At 31.7% G+C, this 16,615-nt stretch overlaps 1 protein-coding gene across 1 annotated transcript in view; it reads right to left on the reverse strand.

Annotated features, from left to right (window-relative positions):
- The window catches only part of LOC139492722 (uncharacterized), a 108,939-nt gene that overhangs the window by 32,983 nt on the left and 59,341 nt on the right, over positions 1–16,615 (reverse strand). Inside the window, exons 13-30 of the mRNA XM_071280875.1 lie at positions 16,327–16,470; positions 15,502–15,728; positions 14,708–14,912; positions 14,141–14,247; positions 13,367–13,586; positions 12,550–12,711; positions 11,790–12,037; positions 10,055–10,265; positions 8,331–8,446; positions 7,376–7,586; positions 6,847–6,993; positions 5,703–5,929; positions 4,601–4,799; positions 3,527–3,633; positions 2,961–3,174; positions 2,380–2,547; positions 1,253–1,522; positions 7–128 (exon numbers count right to left, since the gene is read on the reverse strand). Coding sequence (XP_071136976.1) covers positions 7–128; positions 1,253–1,522; positions 2,380–2,547; positions 2,961–3,174; positions 3,527–3,633; positions 4,601–4,799; positions 5,703–5,929; positions 6,847–6,993; positions 7,376–7,586; positions 8,331–8,446; positions 10,055–10,265; positions 11,790–12,037; positions 12,550–12,711; positions 13,367–13,586; positions 14,141–14,247; positions 14,708–14,912; positions 15,502–15,728; positions 16,327–16,470 — 3,305 coding nt within the window. The remainder of the gene's footprint in view (positions 1–6; positions 129–1,252; positions 1,523–2,379; positions 2,548–2,960; positions 3,175–3,526; positions 3,634–4,600; positions 4,800–5,702; positions 5,930–6,846; positions 6,994–7,375; positions 7,587–8,330; positions 8,447–10,054; positions 10,266–11,789; positions 12,038–12,549; positions 12,712–13,366; positions 13,587–14,140; positions 14,248–14,707; positions 14,913–15,501; positions 15,729–16,326; positions 16,471–16,615) is intronic.

Raw genomic sequence — 16,615 nt, forward strand, 5'->3', positions numbered from 1 at the left:
TCTTACATTGGTTGTGACTCTTTCAGACAAAGTAACATATCTGTATGATTGTGTATCCAGTAACTGAGAATCGAAATTATCATCTGTAATCTTGATTGATGCAACGAAAGTTGACAGTACAGGTACAGCTGAAATAAACAGGTTATATACTTCACTTAAGTTGATTGATATCACTGATTTACCACAATAAGCCAACATTATAAAATTTAATGTATTTCTTTAGATCCGCATCAAATAAATAATTTCCTTTTTTAGTGTGTGTAATTTAACGAATGAAGTATTATTTTCCCTTATTTTTATGGGAAGCAGTATTTACAAAAAATTCAGTTACTACACTATTTGCTTATCCTTGTGATAAAATTCAAAATTTGCAGCTTGGATTTTCAAACTTGCAATTAAAATATAAACTTTTTTCTTCTTGACTACAATATTTATGAATTTGTAAAGAGAGATAAACAAAATTCCTCTGTTTAGGTATACTCATTTATAAGTAATTTAACACATCGTTTCTTCACTTCTGTAATAAACTTATCTCATCGACACATTGTGTCTTCATTTCCATGAAAAATTATCTTTCCTCACACATTGTGTCTTCATTTCCATGAACAAATTATCTCCCTTACACATTGTGTCTTCATTTCTACAAACAAATTATCTCCCCTCACACATTATGTCTTCATTTCCATAAACAAGTTATATCTTTTCACACATTGTGTCTTCATTTCCATGAACAAATTATCTCCCCTTGCACATTGTGTCTTCATTTCTACAAACAAATTATCTCCCCTCACACATTGTGTCTTCATTTCCATGAACAAATGATCTCCCCTCACACATTGTGGCTTCATTCCCATGAACAAGTTATCTCTCCTCACACATTGTGTCTTCGTTTCCATGAACAAACTATCTATCTCCCCTCACACATTGTGTCTTCATTTCCATGAACAAATTATCTCCCCTCACACATTATGTCTTTAATTCCATGAACAAATTATCTCCCCTCACATATTGGGTCTTCATTTCAATGAACAAATTATCTCCCCTTACACATTGTGTCTTCATTTCTACAAATAAATTATCTTCACACATTGTGTCTTCATTTCCAAGAACAAATTATCTCCCCTCACACATTGTGTCTTCATTTCCATGAACAAAGTATCTCCCCTCACACATTGAGTCTTCATTTCTACAAATTATCTCCCCTTACACATTGTGTCTTTATTATTTCAACAAACAAATGATCTCCACTTACCTGGTGTTTTCACAGATACCACAGGAGTAATAACAGTTCCATAGTTGGTGTCAGCCTCCAACTTAACATTGTAAACTGTATCTGGATCAAGATTAATTACATAACTCTGGGTCTGGTCCTTGTTCACAGGTAAATTCATCACTATGGTATTGATTTTTAAAGTAAACTTGTTTGTAACTGTGTAGAAATCCTGTCTTTGGTATAACCATTTAACTTTAATGGCTGTCATGTTTACTGGAGACACTTCTAGTGTAGGAACAGGTGGAGTCACTGAAAGGATAAACTTTCTTTAAATAGTTCCTTTTCATAGATATTTTTCTAAATCCTACATGAATTATTGAGAAATCTCATTTTAAATGCTTATCTGATAGAAATCCTAAAACGAGGCAAAAAGATTCATTCTTTAATAAACAATATAAGTTCTATAACCATCTTTAGATGTGTATAGTTCACATTTTTTTAACCCCTAAAATGAAGTTGGTAGAGGAGATATGTATATACTTTTTAAAAAAAAACATTGTCAATATTGTAGATATTCAAGTTTTTTTTATATGTAATTTTTTTTCAAAAAATTATTGCCTTTATTGAATAAACAAGTCATGGTGTGGCATACTGCTCCAAAATTAGCTAAACAACGAGGTTTACTAAATTTATCTAACAATGGGTAAAATTTCATGCTATTCTGTCAAAACCCAATCTATGTCAAGACTGTTATTTTCACCTTCAGTATCTTCCAGCATTGTCAAAATCGTATTTCTTGTATATACCACCAAAACACATCTTAAATCTGATCTTTAATCCAAACAAGAATGTGTCCATTGTTCATGGATGCCCCACACAGTGGACCATGAAATCTGGGTCAAAACTTTAAGTTGGCATCAAAATTAAAAAGATAATATCATAGGAAACATGTGTGCCAAGTTTCAAGTTTATTGAATTTCAACTTCAACAAAAACTTTAATCTGAAGTGGATGAACGAACAGACGCACAGACCAACAAACATAATGCCCTTAGTGAAGTATAAAAAAAACATAAATATTACTGTGGAATCAAATATATTTGTTTTTGGGTCTTATGTTTATAGTTTCTGCATTTGTCTCAGGAAAAATATATGTGTTATTACTTACGGTCAACATGAAGCTCAAATGGCAAAGTGATGGTCTGCTGAGGTTGTCCACCATCTTTTACAGTAACAACAACATCAAACTTGGCCTTGGTAACAGATAACAATGCTTTTGTGGCTAACTTAACCATATAAGGACTTATACTCTGTGTTTTAAAATATGTCAGTACATCTGAAAAGAAAAATATTTAGTTGAAACAAATAATGCATCATCATTGTCATCTTTAGTTATATCCTGAATGTTATTGTTACTTTGGGATATTGTATTACTGATAGATCTTTGATGACCTCTGTTAATTTCATTTTCAGCATTTCTGGCTTTAAAACCTTTATGAGAGAGTTTCAATAACAATCTTTTTTGACACCATATGTCTCCTGGTATTTTTGTATCATTTACTTTATACTATATCATTGATATAATACTCCACATTGACTCTATAAAAATAATAAGAAGAAAAGCTTAAAAAAATTAGAATTTTTAAGCAGAAATATACCTTAAATAGATAGATTATTATCTAAGTTCAAATTATTTGTGGACATCACAAATTTTCGTAATCATTTCAATAAAAAAGAAAATATTCATACCTAATCCCGAAATGGAATAGTCAAGATCTCTATTTTCTGCCTTTACATCAGGATCAGTACAGGTTATATTCTGGATGATTGTGTCAATGGAAGTGTCCACTCTAATTGCAGGTACAACAGGAAGTCCTAGCTTACATTCAGGTGGTTCATTTACATCTTTAACTCTAATATCTACATCAACAGATGACTTCAGTTGTGACAATAGATCATATGCCTAGAAAAATTACCATGATAAGATTACATTCTAGAATTTTTCGACTGTCTGAAAAGGATGAGAAAAAGATTATTGACACAAAGTGTTATGTTAAATTCTTAAATGAACATTCATTATTTGACAGAAAATGTAATCCATAGAAAGTTGAGGTAAAACAAGTGAACTGTGAGCTATACTGCTCACTGATGATACCCCTGCTGCAAGTGGATAATTTTAATATTGTAAAATGATTCAAGTGTTTAGTAAACAGAAAGTTGTTGAGTGATGAATCTGAAAATGCATCACATGGTATCAACTTCAGTTTATATACAGTAAGGTTATGTTGCTTTTATGATGATGACATAAAACTTACCTGTACTTGTATGGTAATGACTTTGTTAGCATATATTGTTAAAGATGCATTAGTTTTTACAATTCCTGTATCAGGTACTATTTCTAACACACCAGGATATGCTGTCCCTGTAAAGAAAACCAGGAAAATATGAATTCATTGAAAACATCATTTGTACTACTGAAATAAATTCAAGAGAATCTACCAATATATATAACATCTGTTTTACTAAAGGATTTTCATTAAAAGGAAATTAATTTTAATGCTTTCAATGTAAGAGATAAATATAAGCAAATCAATTAATCTGCAGATGGAAGAGTTAGCTCCCTTTTGGTTTTTTTATATCATTACATTTTGGAGTGATTTTCTTTCTGTTGAACTTTCTAGAAAGTGCAAAGGTTAAGTTATACAAAGCCTCAGTGATACAAGCATGAATAAAGGATTTCACTTTACTAGAAACTGATATGGTTCAATTTCTGTTTGTTTGCCACCTAATCAAGTACATATTCATCTATCAGGAAAAACTATGGTACAGATATATTATTCTTATGTTTTAAAATATGTCAGCCTCTTAATTTGAATTTATTGTGTTGTTGGTTTAAATGTCATTAATGTATACCCCTTATCTTGTTATGTTCATTGACAATCACACTACATTTCCTTAGTTTATGTACAGATTATAGATTGTCTGCATGTTGATATTGTAAAATATCAGCTGCATTTGTCACACTAAGAAGCTTTTTGTTTAGTTTGCTCAGCATCAACGAATTTAAAAAGCCTTCATATTGTGTCAAATAACTGATATTTTACAATATCATTATGCTGATTTCCTGATAACAGATTTATCAGGTTGTATTTACGTCTTTTTGAAGTGTTTTTTTTTATTCGCCAGCAAACCGGAAGATGACTTGATTAGTTTGGGTCAAACTTATCAACAGCCTTTTAAACATTATGTAATATGACTTCGCTGATATGTATTGGCCATAAGGCTGGGTCAATGTATTCAACGTCACAAGCCAAGGCCATAATAAGCAGCTGAGCAGGGTGATATAGACAGTGGAATGATCAATATGTACAATTACAGTTTCTATTTACCTTGTATAGAATATCTGATGTTGCCCCCTCCATTGGCTGTAGCATTGACCTGGAGTACAGATGTACCCACAACAGCATCCTCAGGGATTTCCTTTACATATTTAGATTGTGTAAACTCGGGAGTAGATGCAGCGTATTTGACTTGAAGATCTAAGTTGTAAACATAGTCCAGTAGACCATTATTGACAGTCACAATCAACTGCAAAATTAAGATACCAAAAAACAATGTAGTTTCTTGTTAGGAAGGCTGTTAACTTTATCTATGAATCTGTGGTTGAACTTCAGCTGGGAGTAAAGTTATAAAAAAATATGAACTCTGAGTATGTTGTCTAACCTTCTTAACTAACCAAACAATTGCAAGCAGACAGCATTCAAATTATAGCTGTAGCAAAATACTGGTGTAATGTCTATAAAACTTATGATGGTAGTGCTTCATTGGTGCTTAACATCTACTCGTAAATATTAAATGCCTATCAGAGTGCAAACATGTAAATGTGATTTAAATAAGAACCCTGCCTTGTACTAGACCAACAAGCTGAGGTATGGATTTTAATGGGGGTCTCATTGGGGGGTTCTGATCCCGGATCCCGCTTACTGTTTTGTCAGATTCCCGTATCCCGCTTATACTATGTACCTAAGCAATTCTCATTTTTTTGTAATTTCCCGTGTCCCGCTAGCCCTTAATTCCCGTTTTCACGGCACAATAATTTGACTTTCCCGTATCACGCTTACGAAAAATCGGCAATCCCGCGTCACGCTTAGACCCCAATGGGACCCACTTTAATGTGCTTGTTCATGTTTATAGCTAGGAAACCCTAATTAGACAATCTTTTGATCTTACTCCAAATGCAATGTATTCAGCAAAGAAGCAGGAAATACCAATTGTCCAAGTCTTAAGTTTTACCATGTTATGATCAAACTAGGACATCAACTGATACAGAGCATCCAACCAAAAGAACAGTTATTTTAATCAATCTTACCTGGGTATTGCTGTCGCCAAGCAGTTTATAACAAAGTTCAAATACACCCTGGGACACTCTATTAAGGGCAAATGCTTGTGGTGAGAAGCTTCATGATATTATGTTCTGTCTTTGAATCTTACCTGAGTATTGCTATCACCAAGCAATTTATAACAAAGTTCAAACACACCCTGGGACACTGTTGTAAGGGTAAATGCTTGTGGTGAGAAGCTTCCTGATGTGATGTATTGTAGATGTGTTGTATCAGGTAGAGTAGGATCAGTACAACTCATATTCAGTTTTACACAAGCATCTTTTACCCATATAGATGGATAATCCACTAGTGGTGAACACTCTGCTCTGATCTGTCCTGCAAAACAATAAAATTTAAGTAATATTGTAGCCACATTATATACAAAATAAAAAATATGGTATACTATATACTATGGATTCATCTATTTTCATGGACTAAAGCTAAAATTTTATTTGATCTTGTAGGCTTTGCATTTGTTCTATGGCGTTATGGCCTTTGTGGTTCACCTGTATCCATGAAATCTGGTTAAAATTGGTATCCCACGAACAATCAAAAAATAGATAATTTTAACTCTTATCAGGTTCATTAGAATTATAAGAAAAACGTTTGATTATATAGGTGAATAGTATTTCCTAGTTCAGAATTAGAATCTATAATACTAATGGAAGAGACCAATTTCATTGAGCTGCAACTCCTCTGAAACCCAACAAAGATTGAAATATTTATGAAATGACGTATAAATGTAGTGTTTTTACTTCCTAAATTTGTCTATGAAACTATCGTTTTTTCCACAGAATAGGCCAATATTTGAGAAAACATCCCAGGTTGGAGACCATTATAGATCTGTGTCTTATACGCTTTCGTGTATGCTCAGTTGACATACTTCCAGCGAAACACAAGTGAAAGTAAGAAAAACGATAGAAAAAACAGGCCTATAAGGTTTTGTATTACAAGTGCATCATTTTATAAAAATAAACAACATCCATCCTTTTCACTCAGGTGCAGAACTATCCAAAAATGAAATGGGCGTTGAATGTGTCAAAGTCATCCTCCCACTTTTATGTGTAAACACAGGCACCCAACCTCTGGACCCAACTTGCACAATTGTACCACAATTTTGCGGGCATCTTCTAAATGATAATAAGTGCTAAATAACATTCTGAAGGTTGTTCTGTCTATTTTATCAGCTACATCAGCACTTTTTGATAATGATGGAACTCAATCATAAATAATCAACATTCTTATCAACTTACTGTTTATGTTAACAGCCACATTAATATTTCTAGTTAATGGTGGCGTTCCTGCATCAGATACTATTATATATAAATCATAACGGTCCTTCCATCTTAGTAATGGTGACGTCAATGTGATATCCCCGGTCTTAGAAACACCAAAGTTATCTGAAATGTAAATAGAAAATCAGGTCATACATGAAATTTAATTTCATTTCATATAGTCTTTTTTGACAGATATAATTCATTGATCAATAATAAGGCGTCATTTATATTTTAAATGCAAAGTAAAATCATATTCAAATTAACAAGAATTCAACATCTGGTTTAAGGGCCCAAAGATCGACAACTATTTAACATATAAAAAAAGGTGTGGTTTGATTGCCAATGTGACAAGTCTCAACAACAGACCAAATGACACAGAAATAAACAACTATAGGTCACCCTATGGCCTTCAACAATGAGCAAAGCCCATACCACATAGTCATCTATATAAGGCCCCTAAATGACAAATGTTAAACAAATCAGAAGAGAAAACTAACACTCTTACCTGACTGTGGTGTAATAATGTAAGTTAGATTTCTGTTATCATCGTCTTTATCTGTATCATAACATTCCATACTGTCCAGAACCTCCCCTACATTTGTTAGTAGTCCAATATTAATTATTCTATTGGTCAGTGGGCAGATTGGACGTTCATTTACATCTATGATTTCAATGGTCACATTGGCTGTTGATGATAAACCAGCAAGGTCTGTTGCCTGCAGAGTAAAAATCACAAAACTTATTATCTTCGTTAAAACGATGTGCATCTCATTATTCATTTAAAGGTATATTGAGCTGAGTGGAAAGGGAGTAAGTAACTTTCATCACACTCTCTTCTACATCTAAATATAAAATATCCAACTGATTCATCATTTTGAAGGTTTTGTTTATGTTGGAGTATGTTAACTTCTGATAAAGAAATGATTTTTACTATGAAATACTGAGTACTCATTCAGAAATTCAACAATTATAAATTTACAATATATAGGATTTACTAAACTCTCAGGTTTTCCTTTTTAATATACAAAACAATTAAAACTATCAAAATTTGTCTTTTTACATGAAATGAGTAGAAAGACTTTTGGGGGGAGGGGAGACAACCCTCACTACGGTCCACCCCTTTTAAAAGCATACATTGAACTAAATTGCCTAGTATACTGATATGATACATTGACTGTTTGACTCACATTAAGTGGTAAGAAGCATCTTCAGGATGAAAAATACACTAATTTTGATGTGTTGACTGAGAAGAGAAAATTAGAAAAAACATGTATGTTTGGTTGTAAGGAGGAAAAGCTTTGCCTAGCAATATATTGCTGATCAACCTTTAACAAGGTGTTAGAATGTTTCTATATAGATGTATAATAGTAGGAAATACCTTGTATAATTTTTTTTTATAAACATATCTGTGTATTAAACATAAACAAAAAATATGTTTTGAAAATATAATTTGTATTTACCTTAACTTTAAACCAATAGAAATTCTGTACTGTTGCATTCTGTGCTTTGCTTATATAGTATTTATTAAAATTGGCTATAAAGTTAATGTTCTCTGCTGCATCCAATGGAGATTGTGCTAAAAATAAAAAAATAAAATATGTCTACCTAATATTAAATAATAAAAAAAAGCATTGTATCCAATGAAAAGATTTTATCTTGCTATGTCTGTTTTAAAGATATTCAAAAGGCATTCCTGTATTAAACAGTAACCCTTTATCTTGTTAGTGTCCAATGGGACTCCAACCAGGGATACTTGTTGCTTATAATCTAACTTTGGGAGACTTCAAAAACTTTCTGAATTTTTTTTTGACAATGATGCATTTGAAGTTTCACATTTTCATATAATACTAACACATCAGTTTTATCATTTTTTTTGCTAGATATTTGCGAACCATTAAATGTTGTTACCTTTCAATTGAAAAACTATAAATTCAGAAATTAACGTGTGCATATTTGATTTTCCATGACCTCTTCCAAAAACACAAAATATATAAAAAATGCAATTACAAAAACTTTAAGAAGGAAAATTAATAAAATGTGTATTAGGACCAGTCTGATACTGTCGCAATTATTGCAATTATAAAAACATCACAATAATTTCTGTATTGACAATACTTACTTTAAAATTGAACCATTTTTAACACAGAAAATATTGTAATGGCACTACTTGTGTCCCAATAAATCATTTTATTGCATAGCAATATAATATTTCCCACAGAAAGTAACCAAATGTTAGTGTGCAATAAATTCTAATATTGCATTAGTGCAATAAATCTTCAAATTCATGACGTCATCAACGACAAAATCTCAGTTTAAATCAATTTTGACTTTCAAATATTATATTGCTATACAATAAAAGTGTTATTGCATGAATATTGGGGAATATTGTCCCTTCTGTGTAAAAATTGACACTTCAGTAGTCATAACAATATTGATGAACAATTTGTGCAGAGAAATACTAAGATATAAAACTAAATTTGTGCTACAACAAAAAAAGGAAAACTAATTGGTTTTAGAAACCATAATAGTGCTCTACAAAAACTTTTGATATGCATAAAACAATTTACTATGAAAAAAAACTGGTACAAACAATTTGTGCTGGGTAAAAACTAGCAAAGTTCAACCATAAATGTATTGTGCTTCATCATACATACCAGTTGCTATGAATAGTAAAATATGGAGAAAATAAAGTATGATTTTATATTGAATGCTGAAACTAAAACATTTTTTTACAAAAGTGTCATTTGCATGAATTTACATACATTAATGAAGAAAAAAATAGACGGTGTTCACCTCTTCTTATTTAAAAAAAATCTTTGGCATCTTCTTCAGAAAATCAAAATTCAAGAACTTTTTATGTTGTCCTGAATATAATTGGACCACAATTTTAAAAGATGTAAATGAAGGATGCAGAACAATTAAGCTAATAAAAAAATACAGTTTTCCTTCTTCTAACAATAATCCCTCAACAACAATTAAGCAATACAAATAAGATATTAAAAAAAATGTAATCATTTGTCTATTCATAAAATAATCACTCATTCTTTTTGAATAAGATCTGTGCCAAATGACAGCCATTTAAGTTTCATGAAGGCAGATAGTAAATTTTACAATTTTACCACTTTCCCTATAAATAATAAGACATGTCATATTGTGAAGGTAAATAATTTTCCTGTTGTATTACCTTGAGATGTGACTGTGACAGTTTTGTAATCTTGTCTGATATCAGGATCAGCCCAGCTTACACCTAAAACTTCAACTCCTATACCAACAGTTTCAGGAACCAATGCTCTATATGGTGTATTTACAAAATAGGGGGGTTCATTGACATCAATAATCTCCAAACTCCATATAACTGAAGTTGTACCTAAGCCGTTTGTCACAGTTACTGCTACCTGAAATTACATTAATCACAGATGCTGAATGGCCAACAAGTAATCTTTTAGCCTCATTACCAAAAATTATAAATATTTTATACAAACTGTAAAATAACTTATTTTCTCTGATACTTTTTTTTTGCTTTGAGTCCTTTCTAGCCTTCTTTAAGGCGATTAATTTTTTCATGAATTTCTCACTTTGACAAAACATTCATATTAAACATGTTAAAGAAAGGCTATCTTGAACATTTTCAATATATTTTACATTAGTAATATTTCAACTCACGAGAGTCAGGTAATATAAAATGGTTAAGAACATTAATTGGTCATTAACATTAATTATTGTGGAGAGGGTATACATAGGCTATGCCTGTTGCCCATTCCAATTCAATTTATTTGAATAAAATATTGTTTAAACTAAAAAAAAAATTAAACTTAACATTAATTATCTTGAAAGACTTGTCGAATCTCTTGTTCTATTTGTATCTGGCATTATTAATAAATAAACTTTTATTTGATAATATTAAAATTCCTAAGCAATCACACAAAAAGACCAATCTATCTAAAAATATGTTTCCTCTTACAGCAATTTTTATATTCACAATTACCCATCTAGCTTTCGTAGCTCTTTTAGCAACATATTAAACTACAGGCTTTCAAGAGCCTGTATCGCTCACCTGATTCTACTTGGCTTTTTGAAATCAAATAAAAAAAGATAAAATTTGGCTACAAAGTAACAACACTTGGCCAGCACCTCATTAAGAAAGGAATAATTATGCTATGTTTGGTTTCATTCAATTAAGTTGTTCTCTAAAAGAAGACATTTGTATGTATTTCCAATAGGGTCCTATGTTAAACTAAGTCTCCCCGCTGGCAGCCATCTTGGATAATGGATCGGCTACAAAGTAGCAACACTTGGTCAGCATGTCATAAGGAACATTCATGCTATGTTTGACTTCATCTTTCAATGGTTCTCTTGTATGTATTTCCCATTGGGTACTGTGTTAAACTAAGTCCCTCTCTGGCGGCCATCTTGAATGATGGATCAGCTACAAAGTAACAACACTTGGTCAGCACCTCATTAGGAACATTCATGCCATGTTTGGTTTCATTCCGTTCAGTGGTTCTCTAAAAGAAGTCATTTGTATGCATTTCCCATATGGTTCTATGTTAAACTAAGTACCCCACTGGCCGCCATCTTGGATGATGGATCGGCTACAAAGTAACAACACTTAGTCAGCACCACATAAGGAACATTCATGGCATGTTTGGTTTCATTCCATTCAGTGGTTCTCTAGAAGAAGTTCAGAATGTAAAAAGTTAACGCCAACGCCGACGCCAGAACGACGGACGCCAAGTGATGAGAAAAGCTCACTTGGCCCTTTGGGCCAGGTGAGCTAAAAATAAACCATTTACTAGAATACATAAAAATATGGAACTGTTTTTCACATATCATACTTGATGTAATTAAAGAATCTATATCTTTGTATAACTAATGACCAGTAATTTAGCTGTGGTTATTTGTAAATATAATAAAAGTACCCGATATGACCCCATTCTGTCCTTTATACTGTTTTTAACACACAAATTCAGTGGCAGTTGGCCCTGTGTATTAGATGTACGACTTTTAACTTCGAAATAGGAGCTTCCTGTTCCCGTAACGGTTCCTATGGTGATGTCACCCAGGGTAACATCATTACACATTATTTCCTCAATACAATCACCAAAAATCTTAGTTTCTTCTATCTGCAAATTGCTTATTATCTTTTCACATTGTGGTGGATAATTCGCTGTAAAAAAAGGAAAAAACTTTATAAATTTCATGCTTTTCTGGATTTACCTTCATCAGGAATGTTCAATGCTCTATGTTTGAAAGCCAATAAATTCATAGTTATTAGTCGCCTTTGAAATACAAATTAAACCATGTGCTCATACAATACAGTTCAACATAGGTATGTAATCAGTAACTCAGAGGTTCCAAAGGTTTTTAGGAGCTCAGTGGTCTTTTGGTCCAGAAATTATTGAAGCGTTATTGATCCAATCAATGTTTTTAAAGCAGTTTTTTACATTATGAGTATGTGAAAATTCTTACATTTTCATTAGTCATTTGGTCCAGTAATTGATGACATATTACTGGACCAAACCATCAAATAAACTTTGAAAGATTCAACTTTCAATTAAAATAAAGTTATAAGCAAAACTTTAGGTGAAATTAATCTTCATTGTATTTCATTTATACACAAAGAGAGAACCAGTATTTATAACTGTCAAATATTCAATAAACAGGTACCAGCTCACTTACTATTAACTGCTACAGAAACATCAAGTATTGTTCTCTGTGTTAGGTTACCAGTTTCAAACATCACAAGATCTGATACATAAACTTGGAAACGAAAACTTTTGGAATTTCGTGGTATTGGTTTGGCAACTATTACTTGTCCATTTCCATTGACAGAAAATATCCCTGAAAACACATGAAGCAGGGACTATAAAATTTATATAATATTTTACTTTTTTTTTTATAATTTTCATCTAAAATTTAAAAAAAATGTTTTTTAACATAGTATTAATTTACTAATCTTAGGATTTTAATATATATGAATGAAAATTATTATGACAAAGGTTTTGAACCTGGCTAAAGTAAATAAATGCACTAAAAAATGTTTGTTTGCATCTCAATCCCGACTTATATATTTTTGAGTTTAGTATGACATCCATTATCACTGAACTAATGCTATTTTTGTTTGGAGGACAGATGAAGCATGCATCCAGGTGCAAGATTTTCTTGCTGTATTGAAGACCCATTAGTGGCCTACAGCTGTTTTCTGCTCTTTTGTCAGGTTGTTGTCTCTTTGACACATTTACCATTTCCATTCTAAATTTTATTTGTACGCATTTTAATCAAGAACTACACTTTACAACAAAAGTTTTAGTTAATAGCCTTATAAAATATATTAAGTCCTGACCAAAAATATATTTACTTTACTGAGGCTATAGCAGTAATGGAAAAGATGGGTTATGAAGTATTTTATAAAGTTAGGACTTTTTTTCCTACTTCTTTATGTTTCCATGATTTATAATGCACTGGATCAATGCCTTTAAATAATGAAAAAAATTACCTTCGTTGTCTCCTGTAATGTTGTATATTATAGTCCTATATTTGACTTTCATGTCATAGTCCCAGCATATAAGGCTTGTAACAATTGCACCAACGGGTGTGGTTAGATTAACATTAGCAGGTATAATATTAGATGGATTCAAACACACTGGTGGATCATTTTCATCAATAACTGTTATGTAGACAGTGATGGTGTCAGACAGGCCACCATCATCTCTAACCTAAAAGATAATCAATAATTTCTTTTTAATAATATTTACAATAATAAATGAGACTTTGTTAGTTTTGTATGATCCTTAATTTTAGTTCATTATCACTGAACTAGTACACATTTTTATTTAGGGGCCATCTGAAGCACGTCTCCTGGTGTGGGATTTTCTAGATGTATTGAAGACTCATTGGTGGTCCTCAGCTGTTTTGTGATCTTTGGTTGGGTTGTTGTCTCTTTGAAACATTCCCAATTTCTGTTCTCAATTTAACTGAAAGCTAAATTCACTTGGTTTTAGGCTCATACGTCTTATTTCTTATTTTCAACTCTGGGCAGAATTTTACAATATAACATTGTAATCGATACATGTATTATTTCAGTGTGCATGACACTTGTTTCTAGTATAACTTACATAAGGAACCCTAACATCAAATGTTAACTGAATTAATACATGTAAATACACAAAAATTATAAAACATTTAAACAGAACTAGACTGGGAGCCTTTAAACTATGAGCGATAGCTTTAGAAGAGTAATTGAGTACATTAAAATAAAGAGTAACCTCACCCTTAACTGTAAGCGAAATTCAGGAACACTTGAGGCATTTAGTGGAATCTGTACAAGTCTGATCTCTCCTTTGTTTTGGTCAATGTTAAATATAATCTGTACATCATCTGAGAAAATAGAAATATACTTGACTAGAAGTCAACTCAAACACTTCCCCCTCAAAATTTCTTAATACTGCTGTTACAAATTTATCTCAAAATTCCTCTTGTATGACATTAATTATGTCTGTCCATTCTAAACTTTGCGATAAAGATAGATGTTTATACAGACAAAAAAAAATCCATGTTATTGCCTTTGTATTTCGGCTGGTGGTCACAAAAAACTGTTAATTTACGACATAAGAAAACTGACAGGTGTATTATAGTGCTAGAAAGTATAAAAAGTAAATCACATCAAGAATGTTTTGACAAAACACAATAAAATTTAAACAATTTGCCCCTAATGGTAGCTGGAAAGGACTTTTTGACGCCTGACAGAAAAGGGCATTTCTATCCCGGTACATTCTCACGAGCACTTGTCAGATTTAAGTTTTATAAACTATTAGATTATTAGTCTGACTAAACCTACCAATAAAGTATCGCAATGTTTTGAACTGATTGACTGTATCCTGGTCTTCAGCTGTTACCACTCCAATCACTGTACCTGGGAAAGCCTTCTCTGATACAGTAAAGTTACGAAGCCTTACAAAGTATGGATTGCTGTTAACATCCCTCACTATAATTGACATCTGTATTGGGGTCTGTCCTACTTCATTTACAGCAAACACTTCAAACTGAAAAGCAATCAATCAAATGCATTCATTAAATACATTGTTAAAATATCTGCAACTTCTGTTTAAAATATAAGATATAAAGTTTATTTTTCTATTTTTTGAAATATGATTTCTAAAACAATTAGTCAATACTTAAAACATAACCTAAAAGAATGTGTTAGTCATTGATATTGTATATAAATATCTGAGACTTGTCATACCGTATAGTGGGTTATTTTTTTGAGGGTGTAAATTTTCGCTTATATTCGCGGATAGAACAATATCGCCAAAATAAAAGGTATTGATAAAAGTTTTGAATCCGCCAAAATAATAACCGCCAAAATATTTCCTATACCTTATACGATGAAAGTCGTGAAATTTTACACCCGCGAAAATGACCCGCTATACGGTATAAGTAGACATATGTTGGAGTTTGACAATTTTAAAGTTACCTACTCATGCATGCAACATCCACACTTATAGGTTCAATATTTTGTTAAATTCCATAATTCTGATCTAACTTAGAGATGGAATTTAATTTACATACAGATATTTTATTGAAAATATCTTCTCTGTTATGAATATTTCTGCAATTCTGATTTTATCATACCTGTAGTGTACGAACTTTTCCCACCAAGCTGGTAATAGGACAGACCACAAGTTTACCATCATATGTTCCTGTGACATTAAATAGTCCTGCGTCTGCTGATGATCCCTGAATAGTATAATTAACAACTCCACCTTGAGGATCAACACAACCTGTTATTATGGTATCACAATTTATACTGTCTTCATTCTTCTGAACTTCAATCTCTGATCCACATCTTGGTGGATAAACTGAAAAAAAATAATCATTGTCTTAAAAGAATATTTAATAGTTCATTGTAGTTTATACTTTGACCATTTGTGTTTTGTTGGATACAGGGTATATATGGTTTTTCATAAAGAATTTGAAAAATATCTACATGGGAATAAAGAAGTCAAAATATTTTTTCAAAATAACTTTTTTATTCCAGTACCAAGTTATGTTATTAAAACAAAAGTTTGTTTCTTATTAAAGCCTTCATCCCAAAATGATGTACAGATGTTGCCTAATAATAGTCATAATCTTGATATGAAAATCATCATAAAAATGAAATGTCAAGGAGGAAATCACAATCATATTGTAGTAAAAAAGAAAACAAAATGTCCCCCAAAAAAATTAGTCCACAGAATATTTCTCTTAAAACTTAAAGGTTTCCCAAAGTTGACCCAAACAATTCTTTTTTCTAGAGAAGAAAGTCATACTAAGAGGAATCTGCACTTAAAGGGTTGATTTGATGTACATGTACTATCCAATATGGGTGGAATTACTGGTATCCATTTTATGTCTTATCTTATGATTTTGTCTTTTTTTGAATTGTCACAATTATTCCATACAAAAACAATTACTTACAACTGAAATAAACTTTGATATTGACACTAGCTGTCAGTCCACTCCTATCTGTAACCTTGACACTGAACTCAAACAAGTTTTTGCCAGCCTCTGGTTGTTTACGTAATCTGAGGTCACCACTAAATTGACCTATATCAAACGTATCTGAAAAGAATTTTACAACATGTATAAACAAAATCTTGGTTCTCAAAAATATTCATCAAGTTTTTCCATTATCCAATGCAGCACTTAAAACCACAAAAAAAAATATAAATTAATGTCTTCAATTGCTTACATCCACACTTTGGTG

This window comes from Mytilus edulis, chromosome 10 (genome assembly GCF_963676685.1).
Source record: "Mytilus edulis chromosome 10, xbMytEdul2.2, whole genome shotgun sequence".
Taxonomy (NCBI): Eukaryota; Metazoa; Mollusca; class Bivalvia; order Mytilida; family Mytilidae; genus Mytilus; species Mytilus edulis.